This window comes from Polypterus senegalus, chromosome 7 (genome assembly GCF_016835505.1).
Source record: "Polypterus senegalus isolate Bchr_013 chromosome 7, ASM1683550v1, whole genome shotgun sequence".
NCBI lineage: Eukaryota > Metazoa > Chordata > Cladistia > Polypteriformes > Polypteridae > Polypterus > Polypterus senegalus.
This window is the reverse complement of record NC_053160.1, coordinates 153,923,284-153,941,085: the sequence shown is the minus strand read 5'-3', so window position 1 is coordinate 153,941,085 and position 17,802 is coordinate 153,923,284. Positions and strand designations below refer to the sequence as shown.

The 17,802-nt window shown below is 40.1% G+C and overlaps 1 protein-coding gene across 1 annotated transcript in view; it reads right to left on the bottom strand.

Annotated features, from left to right (window-relative positions):
* Positions 1-5,712: 5,712 nt before the first annotated feature.
* The window catches only part of fer (fer (fps/fes related) tyrosine kinase), a 357,459-nt gene continuing 345,369 nt past the window's right edge, over positions 5,713-17,802 (bottom strand). Inside the window, exons 18-19 of the mRNA XM_039759412.1 lie at positions 16,215-16,337; positions 5,713-8,715 (exon numbers count right to left, since the gene is read on the bottom strand). Of these exons, the coding sequence (XP_039615346.1) occupies positions 8,579-8,715; positions 16,215-16,337 (260 nt within the window). The 3' untranslated portion in view covers positions 5,713-8,578. The remainder of the gene's footprint in view (positions 8,716-16,214; positions 16,338-17,802) is intronic.

Below are 17,802 nucleotides of genomic sequence, written 5' to 3'. Positions count from 1 at the left end.
TTCGCATATTTTGTGCCACGTATATGGGGTGGCTACTCCAAACCTTTTTCTTCCTCTTGCCCTCTTTTATACCTTACAAAATAACTTGGTCCCCACAGATCATATGGACTACTTGTTTAACTTCCTCACATAAACCTCAGTGCATATGCCTGTGGATACGACCACAATACATATATGACAACATTGTGACCACTTCTATGTGAAGTGAATGATGTTGACTATCTTGTAACAATGGCACATGTCAAGGTCAGAGATATATTAGACGTTAGCTAAGCTGCCATGAAGTACTCATAGTTCACGTGTTGAAGATATGGCTAGGAGTACAGACCCGAGTGACTCTAATAAGGGCCAAATCATTATGGCCAGATGAATCGGTCAAAGAGTTTTTAAAACACCAAGGCTTGTGTGGGGTGTGGACAGTCAGCCTGTGGTGGTGCATGTTATGGGTCCATGGCTTTGTTTAAGTTTCAGATTAAAACATTGTGCTCAGGCTCTAAATGGGCATAAGTGCACTCGGTGGTAGTGTGACCATGTGGCGCTAGGGTGTTGATGAGGGACATTGGCATTTCAGCCCATTTCCTCATTAACACTCTGCGGTGCATAATTAGGTGCTGGCACCCACTCAAGAATCAAAAGTGCCTGACCTGGACAAGAAAAAGAAAAAAAGAAGGAAGTTAGATGCAATGGATGATGGGTGAAAAGTCAGGATCGCGGCAGAGCCAGTGCAGCGGAGAGGAGGCACAGTGGTTGAGTTGAGGGCCCCATGTGGAGCAGTGACGCTCTGGAGGTAGAGTCGCTCCCTGTTGAGCCCTGAAGAGGAGCAGGGGTGATCAGTGCCGCTGAATGCTGTGGGACTGCAGGCAGCCCGCGGACACTGAGAGATAACGATGGGGAATGAGCCAGTAAAAGGGCTGACCACACATGCCAGATGACGTCCTCTGCGGCTGAGCTGACCTCATAAAGGCTGTGACCGATAGGGAGCGCTATCGCTCCCTTGAACCCCTGTTCACAACTCCAGACACCAGATAAAAGTCCAAAATATGACTTTATTAACTTGCCACAGTGCACAAAGCACCCTCTCCTCCACTATACTCATAAATAATCAATAACAAATACAGTAATACAATCCTCCAACTCCCAGACGCGTTGCCCTCCTACCACCCAGGTCAGCTCACCGTCTGGGAGCCTTCACGCTTCTTTTATATTCCCTGACCTGGAAGTGTTCCCAATCCCAGTCCATGTGATCCTGCATCAATTCCGGGTTCGGTAAAAGTTCTTTTCTTCACCCCAGAAGCCCGCCGCTCTTCCTTTGACGAATTTCCGGGTTAAAGGGCACAAATAAGTCTTTGGTCCTCCCTTCAGCTCCCTCTTGCGGCCCCTGTGGTATCCAGCAGGGTCTTGTATAAAAACTACATAGTCCATGACTCCCTGCTGGTCTTCGGGGCACCTCCATACTGCAGGGAGGGCTCCATCTGGCGGCCTGGGGGTATTGGCCGGGATGACAAGCCGGCCAAAGATCACAAGGCGAGCAGTAGGATGCACTGGGACACATATTTTTAGGAAAGGCAGATTTTAACCTGAGGATTTCAACCCATTTGTAATATTTATTTATTTATTTACAGAACTTTTATCCGATACGAATGCTTTGATTTTATCCTCCACAAAGGCACTGCTTTTAATGGATTATTTATTACCTTATTTATTTAAAGGAGAACAACATTACACTTTTTGAGCACTCTGCTTAAAAATTAAAGAACTTTGCACATTTTCACCTACCCTTGTTGTGTCACCTGTCCTCATTGTCCAGTCCATCCTTGGTCTATGATTATCAACATTCCAGGCTCAAGGATGAGTGTGCCAGCTGCAGGTAACCCGGGCATCACAAAGCCAGGGTGAGTATCTACTGACAGTAGTCAGTGGAGGGAAAAACCATGAACCACTGACATGGTTGTGAGGGATCAACAAAGTCTACCCTGTCTGGTACAAGCCAACAGAAGGACCACTGTGACACACACTGCAGATATGATAGTTATGGAAGTAATGTGTCATGACACACAGTGCATCGAACGCTACTGCATAAGGGACTGTCTAGCCCCAGGCCAGTTAAAGCGCCCATGCCAACACCTGTCCACCACCAGAAGTGCCTACAATGGACTTACAAACATTCAAACAATGGAAGAATGAGGGAATGTGATTTTGATAACCCTGGGTCCAGGCATTCACATGGATGTTATTGTACCTAAATGATGGAGAAGATACGGGCAGGTGTAAAGACCTGTGTAACATTCAGAAGAGCCAAATGGTTATGGCCAGATGACTGTATCAAAACATTTTGAAACAGTAAGGCTTTCAGGTGCTCACAGTGAGCTGTGGTGAGTACCTACCGACTGTGGTCAGTGGAGGGAAGAACCATGAACCACCAAAAGGGTGCTGGGCAGCCAAAGCGCATTGATACGAGAGGTCAGTAAGGCAATTTCGTCTCTTATTTGCCAATAGAAGGGCTTCTGTTGCACAAATCACAGATAATTTTATTGATGGCTATGGGAGTAATGTATCATGACACAGTGCACCGAAACCTGCTGCCTATGGGACTGTGTTGTGATAGACCAGTCAGAATGTCCATGGCTAACACCTTTCGTGACAACAGCATTTCCTCATGGACGTGACTACAGTGAGCAGGAAAATGCGTCCAGCCACACTGCACCAGTTTCTTGAGGATGGTTAGAGGAACATGATGGAGAGTTCAAGGTGTTTCCCTGGCCTCCACATTCCCCAGATGTCAATCCAATTGAGAATCTGTGGGATGTTTTGTAACAACAAACCTGATCCACAGCGGCTCCAACCTCACATTTGACAGCAGTTGGACGATTCGCAGCTAACGTTCTGGTGCCAGACACCGCTGGACACCTTCTGAGGTCTTCTAGAGTCCATGCCACAGTGGGTCACAGCTGTTTTGGCAACACAGAGAAGAGCACCAGAATATTAGGCAGGTGGTCATAATGTTTTAGCTCATCAGTGTATATTCCAGAGGCTTCCATTGTAGCTGCGGGTGCATAAGGCAAAGGCGGAACACGTGCCGAAAGAAATCCCCCAGTCCAAAAGTTTGTTTTAAAACATTTAGTGAAAATTCAAAGCAAATAGTCCACACAAGAATAAAGAAAAAAGGTTGTTACACACGTAGAATAAAAGGCAAACAAAAATGTCTCTTCTCTAAACGTAGCTTTTCTTGTCCAACTTCAGTTGTTTCTATACTTAAAAATGCTTTACTTCAGGGGTGCCCAATGCGTCGATCGCAAAGGTAGTGCAGGTAGATCATGTTGCATTCAAAATCATTTTTTTTTTAAACGAAAATCATATATCCTCCCTATGACATTTGCCACTTGATTGACATACAGGGCGGCCAGTCTGGGATCTCTTCTCTTCTAACACACTGGTCATCCCGCACGCACGATCAAACGCGTGAGTTACTGCAAAACTCTGCTCTGATTTAGTCAGCGTTCCAATTTATATCGACTAAAGAAGGGATTTAAAAAAAAATGTTTGAGGAGGGTATGGGCTGGATGTGGAACTGGAAGAGGATTTTTTTGCTCACAATGTCACAATCGAAGTGCTTTTGTCTGACATCCGAGGTTCGATCCCAGATGAGGGGTGCAGTGGAGTGTGTATGCCTGATGAGCCCAAAATAGGGCGAAACACGTGTCGCGTGCTCTTTGCATTATTTGACAGTAAACTACGTAACATTCTATGATCTGCTTCTCGCAACTGAGAGGGCACCCGTGGCAGATGTTTGCCAACCTGCAGACCAACCACAAGCGTTACCTGGTAGGTAACCACCCATTCAATCAGATTGTGATTCAGACTTCGAATGGTATATATATATATATATATATATATATATATATATATATATATATATATATATATATATATATATATATATATAGCATTTTTAATGTAGGCAGATCATTTTGACCTGGTCATTTTAAAAGTAGCTCGTAAGCCGAAGAAGTGTGGGCACCCCTGCTTTACTTCATCTTCAGTACGCTCTAACATACGGCACGGTATGTTTAATGGAGCACGTTAACTTTCATACTACTGAGCACATAAAGCACGGTTTAAAACCGTGTGCTCTCCATGCCTTACACACGGCAAGGACTCTATAGTTACTGTCACACACGTGCGCATGGGAGGCAGCTAAAGGGCTTGAGTGAGGCCAATTGGCAGAGTTCACTGACTCTTTTACTCGCTTTCATGCAGACCATTCACGGGAAGTTCTACCTGGACCTGTTGACGTCACTTCCGGGTTCGGACCTATAGAGGAAGGCCTTGCCTCTTCCGGCCCCCTTGATGTCACATCTGGGCTCGAGCCTATGGTTGAAGACCCTTCTGGTCCCAGGCCCTTTGACGTCACTTCCTATCCGGACCTTTAAAAGCCTCCACCATTCCCATACTCTCTCAGTTCTGTTTTGGACTACAGTTTGTGCACATCAGTGCTGTCAATTATTTTTGCAACTTTTGCAGCCAGGAAATTAATATACGGGTGGATGCCTCAAACCTTGCTATGGCCCTTTGTGGAGTTTGTGACAATACCAATTCAGATCTACTTGTGGGCGTTATAAGAGCCCACCCCCATATACTATGAACTAATATTTAGGGCAAACATTTACAAATAACTAGTGTGGCGGGCGGCTGGGATGCCCCTTCTACACATGTTCGGGGGAGCAATCATGGACTGCTCAATACCTCCCCTGGGATACTTGGTGGCAGCCTCCCTAGCTGATGATGATGCCTCAGATTCCCATAAGGCGCCATGGGAGATGGAGTTGTCCACAGCCCTGTTGGGATCTGGGGTGGCCGCCAGGGGGTGCCGCATGGGTCCCTGAGCTGGCCTGGACAACTCTACAACCCCGCCAGGAAGTGCAATCAGAAGCAGGAGAATTGGGAGGAAGAGGACAAGGTTGCCTGGGAGGAGTGGTGGTGCCAGAGGAAGGATTGTGTTGTGTGTATTAAGTGCTTTTGGGACTGTGTTGTGGCTGGGGGTTCACGGGGAAGACGTTCCCTCCAGATGAAGAAAAATAAAAGTGTGCTTGAATTTTACACGTGCCTCTGTGTCAGAGTGTGCCGGGTCGGGCGCTATATCGTGTCCTTTTCACACTAGTAAATGAATCTTACATCCATGTTTCTTCTAACTGCATTCCCAAACTGATCTGGTTTAAACACTTTTGAGTGCACCTTGAGGAGAAAACGCATGCCAACCATTTTTGTGCGCAAAGCTGCTCTTGTATGCCTGGGCTACGAGCAAACCTGTAAGGCAAAGGGTGAGACTGAAAAATGAGTGAATGAATATTACCATCTTTCCAGCACAGCAGCTCTGTCACAAGCACAGATCTCTTTCTCAAAAATACAAGTTCCATTTCAGTAGCAGCTGTACTGTCACATGCACAAAAGTACAGTGAAATTCTTACTTGCACGTTTAACCAAGTTGCATGTTCAGCACTCGGCAGCACCACAACAAACTTCCCTGGATGGCACAAAAAAAAAATTAATTGGTCAGCTTACCTGATGATCAGTTGTGTTTCCAGTTTAATGAACCTTGTGGAAGAATCTCAGAGTACACATCTCTGTTGAGAAAACTGAAACAACATTCACATTTACAAATTTGTCTTTAATTCACTGTAGCCAATGAGCAAGTGAGGATCCTGAAAGTCACCAAAGGATATAAATATGTGTTTTTATTGGAGGATTACAGGATAAAGAACCATACAGTAACAGCATTGTGACTGGTTCATTACAAAGACATCAATACTCAATACAATGTTGCTTTGGGTGGTTGGTTTTGTGTAAAAACAAAAACAATTAAAACAAAACTAGTACAAATAAATTAAAAGTGTATGAATTCTGTTAAGGAATTTACAAGATAGAGACGCATGGTGCTGGTTACCTAAAGCCTTTAAGAATGGATGATCTATACAGAGGTTGTTTTAAATACAGAATAAAAGCAAATGTTCTGGACTTAAAATCGCTTACAAATATGCAGAGTTCTGGTTTTTGGCACTATCAGAGGAATATTTTAGCACAAATAGCCATGCGCTTTCCAAATCGGCTGGTGATGTGTGCAGGTCTGTACAGTACAGGAAAGTGAGCACAGCTGACAATCTACAGCTCGCTTCTCGTCAGTTAACCTCCTATAACGGCGTATGTGAAACTGTGAGATGCGGCCTCATTAACAGGTATAACATGAAGTGTTTTGGTTCAGAACATTGCCTTTTTTCACATGCAAACGATAACCTCCTTAATAATTCATTTCACTTGATGAATGCAAGTAAAATGTCTTTGGCGTGCTGCATATGAAAAACGTCCTGCACCGAATTGTGTACAGAATGACGAAAGAACACAAGCACTGATTGGAAAATTGACAGGAACAAGAATAATAATAGGTTTGTGTTTCAAAAGAGGTAAATTATATTTTTGACAACAACAAAGTGAAGTGAGAAGAACTGTCAAAGCAAAGCATGTGGAAAGAGAAGTTGTGTGTAAAGAAGCAGGAGGGAATGCAGCACTTAAGATTTACAAGAAAAGAAATAATGAGAGGTGTCACAAAGAAATGCGCTCTCGCCCCGGGAGGCGCCTCTCATGGAGGTTTCAGGCTGAACAAGTGAAGAACGTGAGCCGTGGTGTTTTCCAGGATTTGGTTTTGCATCAAGTGCTCAAGTCAGTAGGATGCGTCTTTAATGACAAAGTCTGCTGCGCGTTAGGAGAATATTTTGTGGGTTTATCCCTGGGCAGAAATATAAAAGCACAATGCTTAATTTATGGGCTGACAGTGAAAATATGACATTTTACACTTGCAATTTAATTGCATTTTTTTCTTTAATTTAATGCGTAGCACAAAAAAAAAATAACCCAGTAAATCAGGCTTCCTGTTGTTTGCCATAATTGAATAATTTCCTGCAGCTGCTCTGGATTACAAGTAAATGCAATGTTAGGGAGAAATTAAATCCCATAGCAACTAAATCAAAATGGCCACTTCTCCTTTTTTAATTAAACTGACGAATTCAAAATAGTCCCATAATGCAAAAAAAAAGTATAAAAACTGTATGTACATTCCTATATATACAAAATATCCAAGTGTAAGTGTATAAAACATAAGCAAAAGAGCTCTTTATTCAAGCACATCAAGAACCGTGCTCGGATTTTAGTTCTCGTGTTACCGCTGGGAGTTAAGGACTGGAATGAATTCTGTCAGTCATGTTCTTGGCAAACAGGTTTATACTAACAGCGTGTCAAAAGCTGCACCAAAGAGAGGAGGACTGATTTGTATTCCAAATCTTACAGTACTCACTTTAATCCATATATTAACATAATATACTTGTCATCATCATCAGTTAAGGCCTTCTGATAAGAAATCTTTTACAAAATGGAAAATAAATGAACCCCCCCAACCACCTGTTTACAAAATTAAGAAAATGCCACATGCTATAAAAACGTGTGGAAAACTGTACTCAACTTTACAACATACAGATTGCATATGGTTTATGTATTACCAAAGTACAAATTCGGTCCTTGCATAGTGTCAGTATTGAGAAAACACAACAACAGATGTGTGAAAGTATAACGTTAAATACATTAAGTTTAGAGATGGATGTTCATTACATAGCACAGTTTGTTATTACACATGAGGAGCTCATACTCAATAATATGAACTGTCCAAAGGGTTTAAGAAGTGGATTATAGCCTGATGTTCACACTGGAAATAATCATGATACGCAACAAGCCCCTACGTCGTAAACAAATATCAACACATTCAATTCCTAAAGTCCATACAAGAAGTCAATCGCTTGACAGCTTGCAAGACAATGAAACCACGCACCATATGAAGAGACTTGTAGCTGCGATTTTCGGAAACAACGAATAAACAAAAGAACACTTTAAAATAGGCCAGGATTATACAACGGTATTCGGCTTTGTATGAAACGTTTGAATTTACAAATCTAAATGACAAAAACAAAACAAAACAAAACAGTGCAACCAGTTAAAAAAATACAAAAACACCAAAGTATAAACATCACTAAATGTAGATGCAGCAGCACTGCGTACAGAGGCTGGGCAGGAGGACAGAGTGATGATGATCTACATAATGAACATTCTGAAAAATGACAAACACACCCTGACGAGTGAAGCAGGACTCCTTGGTAGGGTCGGCTGATGCTTATGCTTACTACGCCAAAGTTCTAGGCAGATACTTTTGGCTTTTTGGTCCAGTGCTACACAAGCACATGGGATTTATTGTGTGTGTGTTTGCGTGTTACCATAATGAGGTTCTCTATCTCAGTATTGTAAAAGAGAAGAAACTCTTGAGGTTTCCGCTGATCTTGGGGTCTCTGGCGGCGTCCTATGTTCTCCTCGGCAGTGCCGTTCAGTGCAGGTTAAACGTCAAAGGTTTTACACACAAAAATATGCTACTGTAATACAAACATTTAACATATCGATTCATTAGGATAGTGTTCACGATATTACCTTCTTCCAAAGTACAAAAACAAAAGAATAAGGAAGTCTCTGGATGGTTTTTACCATCTTGCTATTTTTTTTTTATTAATGACAGTTCTTTTTGGATGTCAGCAAACTTGGGGCGGTTTTCGGGCTTGTACTCCCAGCACCTCTGCATTACTTTGTAGATTTCCTCTGGGCACTTTTGAGGGCAGGTCATCCTGTAACCTAAAATATGGGAGGACAGGAAAGTTCAAGTCATAGAATGAAATTAATGAACACAATTAGACAGACAGCGACTCTCCAGTACTAAAACAAGATGAAGATACAAGAAACCTGGAGCTCAGTGACTGGAGCGACCAAAGGCTGGAGTAATTAACACTAGAATTACCAAAGCCTACAAAAAAAACTCGTAGATCCGTCCCACCTTAAATCGCTTCTCACCTCTCCGCCAGCGTCTTTTGTCCTTTAAATGTGTGGATAAGCAGCAAACAGCCAGCAGCCTGCTGTCACATCCCCCACCCCACACAGTTTTCTCAGCTCAAGCCTGTCTACCTGTGTGTCAGTTGCTTGGAGTTGTATAGAGTGAGAAGTCAAGCAAAATTACACCTTTTATAAATACTATATCGTTATTTGGAACACTTGCATTTCATGTGTGTTCCGTGTCTACAACGATCTATGTAAACACATCGTTAAAACAGAAACGTTTTTCATGTTTTAGTAATAATTGACAAAATGTAGACATGAAGTGTATAATGTGTGAAACCTGACCTCCAAATATCAAATAAACACTTTCACAAAAGGTACAAATATAACAGAACAAGTGCGCTTCTATTCAAGAATATAACTGCAGAAAAACAATCCGCGTTAGGATGCGACATTGACACGCATTTACTATGAGCGCTTTGGTGGCACAGTGGTATTGATATTTGGACTTCAGGCTTCACACCTTATACACATGTCGTAAATGTAAGTAGGACGGTCCTTAGGTGTGTGTGTGGGAATTGTTGACATTTGAATCTGATGATTGCATATAGCGCGGAACTGACCTGTCTGTACTATTCTGTGCTCTGCATCTCCTGGAGTTGAAAAGAGATACCAATACGCAGCAACATGTGGACACTGTCCAAGATCGGAAAAAAAAAAACAAATGCAGTCATGTCATGACTACAACCGCATGAAGGTATGCAAATGAATATAATGTTGCATTAGTGTAACAACGTTTTCCGAAATGTACAATACAAGTCATAAAATGAATTATTCCGAATGTCATATATATCTATATAAGTCTCTCTTTTTTTGTCACAGCGGCTTTGACAGCATGGTTTAGAAGGCACATAATAATTCAGAGTGAGCAGGAACACTCAAGAATAAAACTGAATAAAAACAATTCACATCCACAGTCATTCTCAGTCACGCACAACACTCAAACCCACGTCCACAGTTTTCCCTGTCTCGTTCATGAACAAGATCTGACACAGTTTTCAAATAAAGAGAGGGTATAACAAAACAAGTTTGTACCTACCACGTCTTTATCTGAAAAATGTGTCACATGAGGGGGAGGTTGTGTGGATGATTGAACTTGAGAGAATAAAACTGAAAAAAAAAATCGACAAGTACTATAAATTTACAGATAAACAATACGAGTAGCTCACTACTCAAAATGGTCAATTTGGGAAGCAGCTGATATCGAAACTGCGACCTCTTGATTGAAAGGCAGCAGTTCTTAGCAATGCACCAAGCAAGCTGTCATATCAAGCGCCTACCGTAACCTGCTTTCTTTTTACTTCGGTTAAATTCTTGAATAAAAGTGTACTTGTTTTGTTATACTTGTACCTTTTGTGAAAGTGTTTATTTCATATTTGTATTTCAGGTTTCACACATTATACATTTCATGTCTACATTTTGTCAATTATTAGTAATACATGAAAGGTTTTCTGGGTTAACAACGTTTTTACAGAGATTGTTGATGATGCTGAACACACATGAAATGTATATATTCAAAATGACGATGTACTTTTTTACCCAATAAAGCTCCAGCACTTCACTCGAAGATAAACACTGAGCACTTCTTTGCAAATTGAACTGTGGCAGTGGGTGGGGGGATGGAATAGCCGGCTGCTTGCTGCTTGTCTTAATCAGCACATCTACAGGACAAAAGACGCTGAGGGAGAAGTCTGAACGGATTTAAGGTGGGCCGGATTTTCGAGTTTTCTCATAGGCTCTGGTAATTCTACTGTAGTGTTAAAGTGTTCACAAGGAGTGGACACACCCAAGGTACGAAGAGGCTGACAGGGTTCACTGTGAAAGAATGAGGTGTGAGACTGCCATTTCAGGTAGCAGCCCATACGTTCTTTAGATCAGAATACATAAAGTTTATCAATCGCATTGGTGTTGGGTAGGACTTCTTTGTTATTTTGCCTGTTTTAAAAAGGGCCATCATTTGGTAATAAAAGAGTTGTTCATTCCAGCTGCATACCAGACCTTTGTGTTGAGCATATCCATATAAAGGTAATACATCTATCCAATATTAATTAATTAGATTGCATCAGACTATTATTTTATTGCATCAGACTGTTGTCATATATATTGATGATTATGTTTGAAATAAAGCAGTTGTCAACTGGACTTGTCTCCGGACTCCTGTTAATCTTTTGTTGCCATGCATAGAGTTATTTACCTGACACACAATAATAGGAAAATTCAGATGCATACAACAGCAGGGACATAAAATACAGGGATAAAGTCTTACAAGACAAATAATAATGCCTTTCAATAAATTAAGCAAATAAATAAATAAATATTATGCAGGTATTTCAAAATGAACTTATGAGTATATAAGGAGGAAGCATTGAATTGCAGGATAGAAGTTGGCAGAAAAAGACCCCGCAGAGGTGCTTCTTAGCACATTGTGGCAGAATAAGCCTGTGGCTAAAAGTGTTCCAATGGATGGAGGGAAATTTTCATGCTGACATCCAGTTTTGCCACAGCTTCCAGTGTGTCTAGGGTTCGCCCTGTCATGGTGCAGGCTTTCCCTTATTTTCTATGTTACTTTCACCATGGAGTTTGCAGTGATGGCCAAGAAAGCATTTTAATCTCGTGTTTTCATGCAGAATGAGAAAAAAAAGATAATGGTATGATCCACATGTATGTTATCCAGTCCTATGGTCAAAATTGACTTTTATATTTTACTTACCCCATTTAGTTTGTAGTGATGGTTGATTAAAATTTTTATGTTATGTTTTCATGCAGAATGAGAAAAAAAAAATTATGATATAATAAAACCCAAAGGCAACTTGTGCTGAAAATTGTCCAAGGAAAAAAGAAAAAAAATTCTTATGTTAATCATGTTACATAATCCACATATATCCACATTCCAATAAATGTGGGAGACATGCGGGTGTTTAATTCAAAAACACAGTATTATGGTAATGTGTTTTCTTGTTTTCATTGTTTGCTGTTTTTTCCAGTAATAACTGTCAATATTTTAGCATGAAATGAACGTTTTAAGCACATGACTGGATAACACCATAAACTTTATTTCTCTCATTCTTTATGAAAATGTGGTTAAAATGTTTTCTTGGTCATCACCAGAGGTGGGCAGAGTAGCCAAAAATTGTACTCAAGTAAGAGTAGCGTTACTTCAAAATAATATTACTCAAGTAGAAGTAAAAAAAGTAGTCATCCAAAAAATTACTCAAGTAAGAGTAAAAAAGTTTTTGGTGAAAAGACTACTCAAGTACTGAGTAACTGTATGATCACAATAAATTATTTATTTTTTTGAAATGTAAAAGACAGACACAAATCTAAAATAATGTGCAAATTCTGCTATTTCCAAATAACAAAATAAAAAAAATGAATAAAAATAAATAACATCTTTACAAAATAAAGATGCACAAATAACACAAAGTTCCAAATCTCAGTTTTTCACAACAAAGCTTTTGAAGCCAATATCTACAGTAGGTAACATGTATGTTTGAACAGTGCAAACTACTTACAGTGACAAGATATCCTGTACACTGACAGTATAATACTGCATATTCACTTGCCCTCCAAATAGCACAGCTGATAGAAAATAACATTAGAACAAGGCAGCTTGTGCACGTACAAGAAGTCTCACTTTACTATGACTGTCTGTGTCTGTGCATGTTTCGTGAAAATGTGCTTGTTCTTCACTCAGTGAAGTGATGTTTAAGCTTCAGCAGGAGTTGGCTCTCAAGATTCCTGCAGTGAAGCTGTGACCGTTTAGCAGTGAACAGGAGCCCCGCATGACTAAAAAGTCTCTCACAGGCTGCAGACGCAGGAAGTTTATGTGTGGTCATGTGACTGCATGGCTACGTCTGATTAGTGAAACGGAGTCATGTGATTATTGTTGCTACGTCTGATTAGTGAAACGGAGTCATGTGATTATTGTTGCTACGTCTGATTGGTGAAACAATCATTCAGTAGATCCACTGGCGACTTCTCTCCGACTAAAATATAGCGTATATAAATGTGTAAATGGAAAAAAGTCGTGTGTTGCCCAATGTAGTGGAGTAAGAGTAGCGTTTCTTCTTCACAAATGTACTCAAGTAAAAGTAAAAAGTATGGTGCAGTAAAACTACTTGTAGAAGTACAATTTTTTAAAAAGTTACTCAAGTAAATGTAACTCGTTACTACCCACATCTGGCCATCACTAAAAACTACATGGAGTAAGTAACAGAAAACATATTGTTTTTGGGTTGAGTATTCTTTTAATCTGACAATAAGGGGAACAAAATTAGGACACTTTACTTACAGTTTAACAGACAGGCAAGACGAAGTATTATCAGGAGGGGTATTATAGCTCTAGATTGCCTGATTAATAAATACCTCAAGATATTGATATCAATCTGGTACTAATGCCCCTCAACTGCTGGCCAATCTGTCACAGGTTAGAGTGGAATTAGAGTGAAAAGCTTTTAATGATGGTCAAACAACAATAGAAAAATAAAGGTAGATGAGACCAGGAAGAAAAAAAATCCTTAATGTTCTTTAAAACACACTGGTAATTAGAGGTCACAATGTCCTGAATCAAGATGAGAAATATCTACACCAAGTTACTTCAAGAGGATGGGTGGACAAACTGTAGTCTGCTAACTAAAGTCATTTAAGGAGTGCAATTATTTTTATAATCCAATTCAGCTTTGCAAAAATTACACAAATTAAGGGTGTGAGGGAGTTCTGATAAGGTATTACCAACAATGAGCAGGATATCTAATAGGTGTAAATATATTCGATATACAGACAGAAATGACAAGAGTCTCAACTGAAAGATTAAAAAGATCTGGGACAAATGCACATCCTTTAATGACAACTCTGTAAACTGGGAAGGGCCAGGAGATGTCAGAATTAGTATATATGACAGCTAAACGTTTGAATAAAGGATTATGATCATTCAACAAATTATACCCCAAATTACTTCAGACTTCAAAGCTGTGAAATAAAGAGCCAAGTCATTCAACATTAGGAAAAGAAAGTTAGATAATATTTCCAAAAACAGGAGAGTTCTACAGAAAGGCTATCAGAGCCTGGGGACTTCCTTTCTTCATACATTTCAAAGCCTGTTTACCTTCTGCTGTTGAAGTCTACTGTCCAGTCCTTTCTAATATTTGTTTGTTCTTCTTTGACTTCATGTCTGCATTGTTGGAGAGTGCCAAGCTCTTTCTAAAAGCCACACTGTATTGAGTTTCTCATGGTAAATAGTTTGGCCCTGTCAGACCGATTTTGAAACAAGTGATTGAAAAAATGTATGAGGTACCAGCACTAGCTGATCGGTCTCCAGCTAACAGTGGTATTGAAATGTTTCAGTAGCTGACGTGCCTAAGGTAAAGTTTACCTATGAGGACTGCCACTTATAATGACAAGAGGTACAAACCAGAATACAATGCATTGCGACTGTTTATATCTGTTGCTGTACCAGCCCCACAAAGACAACCTGGAAGCCAACCTGCTGCTCATTCCTGATGAACTGGTGGCCACGACATGCAGAAACAGACGTTTTATGTTGATTTCTGTGTGAAACCATTGGGTTATGTGCTTTTAATAAAACTGTGCTTTATGGAAAAATATTCAGCCCTCAAAGAGTTAAACATATTGGCATGCTCATTAGAAGTGACTTTGTTACAAGAAGGTTTCTTCATTAGGCTAGACACCCTGCAATTGAATCTACACCATTGAAAGCTCAGAAGAAAAGGCAGCGTCACATAATGTTACAAAAAACAGAAATATGTAGGAAAGTATGGAAAAAAAACTCAACTGGCCTTACAGTGCCATCCACCTCCAAGGGGCACATGGTTTGTGAGCTCATATGCTCCTGTTTTTTTACCACAATCTGGCCGCTATATACAGACCCTCAACTTTCAAGCTATTTGGAGTGATTAATGACATGCAATTAGAAGAAATGCTAGGACCAACCCTACTTCATTAAAATGAAAACAATATGAAATGGCTACAGTATTCATCATCTTCTCATAATCGGCAGTTACTATTTTGCTTTAACATCTATTTAAAGGCGATACTGTTTTGTCATAAATAACACTTCTGCCTAATGGCTCTAAAGAGCCAGGTTCGGATTTGTATATCTTCTCTAAATCTTTGTTGGAGTTTCTCCTGGTAGCCTGTTTTCTCTTACATGCCAATGATATACTTGATAGTCTAATTGGCTACATCTTGTGTGTGTGTGCGTCATGAAATGAACTGGCAACTCTGTCCAAGCATGGTATCTTCCTCAAACTTAAAACTGATGGGAGATGGTACAGCTCCCTGTGATCTCGATTCAGCGGCTTTAAAATTGAGGAATGGGCATTTATAAATTAATTCCAAAGATTAAAGTGTTAACCAAATTACCATTAGTTGTATTATTTTACTCCAATAAATAAAATACTCAGTTCAAAGTGATGGCATAAATTTGAGGGTCTAAGAGTGCATTTTTATTACCAGAGATTTACAGTTTATGGTCATAATTTACGACTTAAAGAACACACCAATAGCAGACACACTGGATGAATCTTGGGAGGTAAAGGGGAAGCTATTGGGGCTCTGGTGTCTATGAACAAGGACTGGTAGCCAATGGCTTTGAGTCCTTTATTGAACACACTGTCAGGTTCTCAGAGTTCAGGAATCGTAGAGGCTGTCAGAGGTCCACTCAGAGCTTTATATAGGGTGGTCCAGATCTAATTATGCAATTTTCATTACGCTATAACTTATTAAGTTTATTACATAGAATATCACCCACAAAATCCCGGACCATCGAGAAGTGTGTGAAGTGACGACATGAAGAATCGTCTTCGCGCTGAATTGGAATTGTCCCTGCATAAATCAAAGTCATCCAGATTATCTTAGATCTGGACCACCCTGTAGAGTGGTACTAACAGTGAAAGTGACCCACAGTTGTGTTTAAAATGGATACTCCCTGTCATACTTCAGTTGAGCTCAGAGACAGACACAGCAGCTTGACAACTCGGATGGGAGGAGGGTAAGGTGACTAAGTCATAGATGCAATGGGAGTGGCAGCAGGGTTCCTGTTCCCTCAAAACTGTAAGGAATTCCAGGCCCTGTTTCATGAAATCCTAGAAACGACTGGCTGTTGTTTTCTTTATTTTACTGGGTCAGTGTATTTGACACCAGGGTTTCTTTCCACGATTACTTACTAAATATATGGCTTCAACTGATTGCATTTATTTAAACATACACCCATGCACACTTACCTTTCTCAACCTGTTCTCTGGCTTGCTGGTTTGTCATTCCAGGATATGGACACATGCCTAAACTGAAGGTCTCCCAAAGAAGAATGCCGTAACTCCACACATCGCTCTCGGAGCTGTATCTCCCTGGCAACCAGAAAAAAAAGAGCAGCATAATGCATTGAAATACTCGTTGTTGTTTTCATCCTCTTTCATGTGTGCTGTTTTGCAAGTCACAATCTCATACTAAACATTGAATTTACACATTTTATGAATTAAGAAAGAGCTAATGTTTTCAAATTGTGCTATCATTACTTACAAATTGGTCAGCCTGGCTCACTAAAGTCTAAAGCAGATACTCAAGTTTGGTCCTTGGGCCTCATTTATAAAACCTTGCATGAGCTCAAGCATGAAAATATGTACACACACAAAAAAAAAAAAAAAATGCGTACAACAAAAAAATTGATAAAACCTGCTGTTTGCACATCTCTATACAAATTACCCATTAAAGTTACAATCTCCTTGTAAATTTGTGTACGTGAACGCATCTTAAGTGCTGCCCTGAAAAATCTGTATATGAAGCATACTAATCAACCGCACATATGCAGCCACAATGCTGCAGAACTTCATGGAAGAGCAACCTCCCACCTGGATATGCGGCTGCAAGCTTGTGGGCGCCATTATAGCGTCTCTCTTCTGCATACTGAGGGTCAAGGAAAGGCAAAAGGCACCAGCATCTGAGCAGGTAGCCACTATTAACTGGCACAAGTAATGATGGGATTGCTTTTACAATAAATAGTACAAGAATCAGAGCAGAGGCGTGAACTGTGACATGCATGCTTCCTAACTGCCACAATGACTCCTGGGATTTCAGCTCAAAACAAGACCAGTTGTCTACTCATCTCTGGCGATTTATATGAAAATGACTTCATTGTTTCACGTGACAATTTTTTCAACATGAAAGAGTACTTTCCACTATTAAAAGTTAGAAGAACATGATTATTCTGTTTTAGGAGCTGACAAAAACATGAAAAGTTGAATTAGGAAAAACAAGTGAGCTGTACTTAAAGGAAATTTACCAATTTACTGTTAATAGACAAAGGGGGAATATGCATACCAAAGAAACTGAGGACCCAAAAATACTTTATGAGACACACAGTGACACCTTTTTATTAAATTTGAGAAGTGATCAATTCACCAATTTCTGTTTGCTCAGGGCTACGTGGTGACTTTGGCTTTATTTAGTTTGCTTCTTGATGCTCAGTTGCTTTTCTGTTGTGTTTTACAGACGGCTTGACTCTCAGATGACATGGATGCATATTGGTTTACTTTTTATTGAATAAAATATGACAAGTAAATCTGCTATGTGTTGTTTTTCACTTGATCTAAGTTTAACTATTGGTGTTCGTTTAATTTTAGGGTTTTGGTGAGTTCCACTTCAATGCTTTCCTGCCTCTTAAAGCTTTCCTCTTTTGTTCTATTCATTTGTCTCCATCTGTAAGATCTGATCTGAAGCAAATAAGTAAAAATCAGGAGTGAGCTGTGCATAAGTCTCATCCTGCACTGTGGGACCTTAATACATTTCCTAACAGTATGTTCTGAACACTGTCCT